This window comes from Atta cephalotes (genome assembly GCF_000143395.1).
Source record: "Atta cephalotes unplaced genomic scaffold scaffold00042, whole genome shotgun sequence".
Taxonomy (NCBI): Eukaryota; Metazoa; Arthropoda; class Insecta; order Hymenoptera; family Formicidae; genus Atta; species Atta cephalotes.
In genome coordinates, this window is record NW_012130106.1 from 858132 (window position 1) to 863674 (window position 5543).

At 33.1% G+C, this 5543-nt stretch overlaps 1 protein-coding gene across 1 annotated transcript in view; it reads right to left on the bottom strand.

Annotated features, from left to right (window-relative positions):
* The window catches only part of LOC105622252 (dual 3',5'-cyclic-AMP and -GMP phosphodiesterase 11), a 94005-nt gene that overhangs the window by 10975 nt on the left and 77487 nt on the right, over positions 1-5543 (bottom strand). The window contains exons 4-12 of the mRNA XM_012203673.1: positions 5153-5401; positions 4973-5083; positions 4666-4763; positions 4524-4587; positions 4217-4452; positions 4056-4155; positions 3707-3961; positions 3531-3640; positions 1195-1600 (exon numbers count right to left, since the gene is read on the bottom strand). Coding sequence (XP_012059063.1) covers positions 1195-1600; positions 3531-3640; positions 3707-3961; positions 4056-4155; positions 4217-4452; positions 4524-4587; positions 4666-4763; positions 4973-5083; positions 5153-5401 — 1629 coding nt within the window. The remainder of the gene's footprint in view (positions 1-1194; positions 1601-3530; positions 3641-3706; positions 3962-4055; positions 4156-4216; positions 4453-4523; positions 4588-4665; positions 4764-4972; positions 5084-5152; positions 5402-5543) is intronic.

Consider the following 5543-nt stretch of genomic DNA (forward strand, 5'->3'; position numbering starts at 1 on the left):
ACCGTTACTAGTAGAGTAGTACGTAACGTAACGTAAGTAGTAATAATAATACTACTTACTTATTTGTTTTACTTACTACTTCTCTCTCTCTCTCTCTCTCTCTCTCTCTCTCTCTCTCTCTCTCCTCCCCTCCCCTCCCTTCCTTCCCCTCCCTCCCCTCCCTCCCTCCTTCCCTCCCCCCCTCCCCCTCCTCTCTCTCTCTCTCTCTCTTCTATATTTCCTGCGACCAATCTTGTATCAGCACTTATCAATCTTCGTGCAAGCACGTTCGCTTATTGGCTTACATCGTGAAGAAAATGCTATTCATTTTTTGAAATACTATTTATTTTGTTTAAACTAATGAAATAGTCTAAAATAAAAGTACAAATTTAGCACAACAATTTATGGCTTTAAATTAAGTTTCGAAACACTGAAAGAAATGTTTTGTATGTATAACCATTTATTTTGTTGACGTGTAATAACAAAAATTTTCTTACTTTTTCATTAAAAAATTATGTTGTCCTAAAACTTACAACAATCTAATTCTGATTAGAACAATAAGTTCGATTGGAATAACAAAAATAATTTTAGGTAGCACGACACAATTTCTATATGAGATAATATGAGAAATAAAAGAGTAAGAAAGTTTTTCACATATCACATCAATCACATATCAACAAAATAGATGGTTATATGTATTAAACATTTTTCTCAGTGCAGAATAAATTGTCACTAGTTCCTTTAAAACAATATATTATAATCGCGATTATTATTTGTTTACTTTTACCCATATGATTTAAATCTCTAATCTCTTTGTCAATTATTATTATGTTATAATATGATATTTTATGTACTAGAAGCAGACTATAACTAAAAGCTAATTTAAGAAATAATGAAATATTTTCAATGACGGTCCAGATATCTTTAAATAAATGAAAAAATGATGAGTCATTTTCAAAGTGCAAATATTATTGCCAAAAAGTATTATTTTTAATACATTTGTCACATTATCAATTTTTTGATATGTATATTCAAAATGAATTTTTTCAGCTTTTAAGTTTTTTAGCTGTCAGTATGTTAAAATTCGATTCGTTTTCGAATCAGAAAGATTTGATTCGATTCGACGTAAAGATATCAGATTAGATTCGATTCGATTTGATTCGACCTTGCAAATGCTTGATTCGCACACTTCTAACTGCTACTCATGCTACTCACAATAGGTGTAATATTGAGTGTTCGCCTTTCTATGTCACCCTGTTCGAAAAACTCGCTACTAACGAGTTCGGCTACCCTCTTTTCAACCTCCCATGGTTTCGTAATGGCGGCTAAATCACAGACTGTCATCAACATCCCGCGTAGAAGCTCTCGATGATCACCAAATGCCCAGTTATAGCCACCACTGCGTGCTAAATTAAGAAAAGCGCCACGCTTTCTGAAGTAAACTGCCAGATCAGTAGAAAGTATCGCTTCTTCAAGAACCTTTACCACGCGCGAATATTCTTCTGGTGAAAGATTTGATAGGATTTGATTGCCCTGGCTGCTCAAAATCATCAGACACTGATCAAAGTGATGATGTTCCATCGTTGAAGTTGAATACAGCTGTGCCAACGGTGATGAAGCTCTAAAAAATGAAGAAGTATCTCATATGGATATAAAACTATTCGTGATAACGGACATAAATGCGTATATCAACCCGGTATACCCAACATTAAGAAAAGAAATTTTTTAATACGTATTAAATTAAGCTCGGTTTATTTCTATTTGTGACAATCTTCTTCCTCTGATGGTACAGGATGATTTCGGAACGTCCTCTTGCAGATTTAAATCTCGAGGTATCTCAAAGTTATTAGTATTTTTTTCAATCCTTTCTCAGCACACTAATTTTGAATCAATATCTCAGAAACGTTGAATTGCAACATTGCGAAAATTACAACAAAATCGCAAAATGTATAGTCAATGTTAAAATGACGTTATAGAAATATCCGTTGAATTGAATGTTTGTGAAACGTAAAATATTTTTCATTAATTAATTCAGTTTTATTATTAAAAAATGAAAGTATTATTGATTAATATATTCTAGAATACGAATGACAAAATTATAATTGAAAAAAAACTTTCCCTCTCAATTGGAAATTAATTAAGTGACGCGGTAACGTCGCAATGCCAAGTGCATAAAAATATAAATTGGGTCGCTTGACCGTTTAACGTGCCATTGCGTATATGTTCGTGCCGCTGGCAAATTCGAGACACTACTACTACTAGCTTTATTTAGAGTTTTGACATCAACAAACTTTATATAAAGAAATTAAAATCGCAATCAAAAATCTAAAAATATTTTATTATATAATGTCATTGATATCTTTCGATTGCATCCAATTCGAATAAAATTCGTACAGCCAATATCGAGATCTGAAAATCGTGTCCCGAAGAGAGCATTTCAGCTTTTCAAATCGTACGTGTAATACATATAAAGTATTTTGTTAAGCTGCTTTTCATAATCCCTTCATACAATTTTAATTTTAATGTAAAATTAAAATAAAATTAGTAACGAACGTGAATCTTGATGCGCATACGGATATAATTTACATGAGACAGATAGATAAAGAAAGAGCGAGAGAGAGAGAGAGAGAGAAAGAGATGACGACAATAATTTTTTCTTCACAATAATTCATTGACAATTTTATATTAATATTTAACAATTTTAGTCATTTTCAGTCTATCTTATGTGTCTCGCGTAATGAAATATTTGGCTAGTTACATGTATTTCATATCCGTTTTTAATTAAGAAGAATGTATTCAATATCTTTTTTATGCACTTCTCGTATTTTTTCTTTTTTTAAAAAATTTTTTTAGATTTCCTTATTTTCCTAACGAAAACCAATCCAATCTTATACCTGATTCAACGGTGCTTAATCTCTGCGATTATATGGGAACTGCTGCTTCGATGATCCACAAACATTGAATGTATAAAATTTTGACATACAGATAATATAATAGAAAGACTACTAGTCAACGTTGCGTATTGGATTGATCAAACAAAAACAATATTACATAAGCATTCTGTACGCACAGTCGATTCCCATATAAACATATATACAAGTATAACAAATTTCTAGTTAAATAAGTTAAAAGATCGATTAAAGTGACTTAAATTTTCTATTTACATGATATTTTATTATTGTTCATTTTTTACAAAATTAAATAGATTTTGATATATAATTTGTTCAGTGTAATTCAATGTAATTTCAACGTTGCAGCAATATTAACAATTAATGTAGAAAGATCATCAATATGGATACAACATTGATAAAATATTGATACTTCAACAATGCAATATTTCCATTGTTGAATCCAACATTGATGAATGATCCAACATTGCAATATTTCAGCAACATTTTTTCAACATTCTGTGCTGTATGAGTTTATAATTTTGAATCTTTTAAAGTACAAACAATTACAAACTGATCTTAATTGAATACATATTAAAAAATCTTTTTTTTAATGTCAAGTGCCAAATTCTCATAAATGCGAAAGTAAATATAAGTGCTCACTTAATTTGAAAAGAATTGTTTGTTCCACGATGATCGAGATCATGACACAAACAGGCAATGATGAGGGCAAGACATTCAATTTCACCAAAGATTTTCCACCATTGCGTAGCCTAAAAATGATTACAATTCTCATTTCACAAATTACAATCTATGTTGATCGATAAAAAAAAGCTCACCGTTAAAATAGCAAACATCATTTGGGCTACGTTAAAAGCATGCCGCCAATTATGATATGTAACGTTCCGATAGTTTTTCTTTACGCTCAATAACCAACGACAAAGTATGTCATAATCGATGTGAAATCGTTCAACAAAGTCCAAATCGAGAAACATTCTAAGACACGCAGTAAGAGTGTCGCCATCTTCCATATGTATATCATCAAACTTGAAATCGTGCAATTGAAAATGCGCTGATGACGGGACTCTTAAACTCTGTCGAGACAGAGAATACATGATAAATGTATTTAATTAATGGTTTAAATATTATATGTAGTTGAAATATAGTGTGAAGCTGAAGTACACCAACCTTCAATCTTTGCGCGTCCTCCAATGATGCTGATGCATGGTAACTTAGTACTTCTAAAGTGACGCTTTGTTTTGCCATCGCTATTATAGCTTTTTCATACCTGAAGATCCGATAAATTAAGTCGAATATTCGAGATAGACAAGATACACAAGTATACTCACATGTGCGTATTATGAATTCCCATTCCGCAGAAGATCGCAAACGCTTCAACAAAATTTTCATCGTTCTTTGTAAAAGGAAGATCATCGAATTTATTAATTAGTTGAATGACGCCTATTATTTGACCGGATGAATTCTTGATGGCCATACAAAGAATTGTTCGATGCTTAAAACCGGTGCCATCGTCCACCAGTGGATCGAATCTCGGATCTTCGTAAGCATTCAATATATTGACAGTCTGAAAAATCTTTTAGATCGTCTCGAGCGCTAATGCTTTACAAGAAATTATTATTAATGAGCGGTACTTACTTCACCGGTAGTTGCTACATAACCCGTAATACCAACATTAATGGGAAATCTACTCTCGAAAGGACTGCAATAAAAGGATTTAATTAAATAAATAGAATAAACTTATCGAAAAAACCTAGGCGTAATTATAAACTTGATTTACCTAGTGCGAGAATCAGAATCCTCGCCAGCGAGATCATTCGCTTCGAAATCAAAAACGCGCGAGAAACTTCCCTTTGAAGCTTTGTGCACGAGCAACACCTGAAAACAATCATGACATTGTAATGAAGGACGGATACCATGATTATAAACCCGGATTTTCAAACAACAGCACTTTGATACTGAATTAATGAAAAACGGATGGGGATCTGATGGAGATAAATTTTATTCCCCAATCGACTTTTCACCAGTCAGCGTCTTTTTGCTTGCGTAATTGCATTCTTCTCACGATGTTCGTTTATGTCAATTACCTGAACACGTTGGCATTGAATCAATGATTGCGTATGCGTGAGAATTCTAAAAACCATGTGCTCTATCGTACTTTGTTCCTCGAAAATCATTCTAGCCAAATCCAATAAAACCTGATGTTAATATTAAAATAAATTAGATCCCTCTTGTCATCATTTCGATTCGACGAAATTAATATTTACCTGATTTCTCTTCACCTCTAATTGGCTCTTTTCGTAAAGTTGAGCATTTCTTAAACCGATACCACAGAATTGTAAATAACCAGCGAAAACCTTTTCATCTTGCGCAGTAAATTGTCCTTCGCCGCCAAGCTTGTTGATCACCTGTGCCACTCCGATTACATCACCATTGCAATCTTTAATAGGCATGCACAGCAAGGCACGCGTGCGGTATCCCGTTAAAGCGTCAATTTCGCGATTAAATCTCGAATCCTGAAACATTTAATGCCTATTTCTATCAATGTAGATTAATTTTAATCTTGGTTCTCACACACACACACACACACACACACACACACACACACACACACACACACACACACACACACACACACACACACACACACACACACAC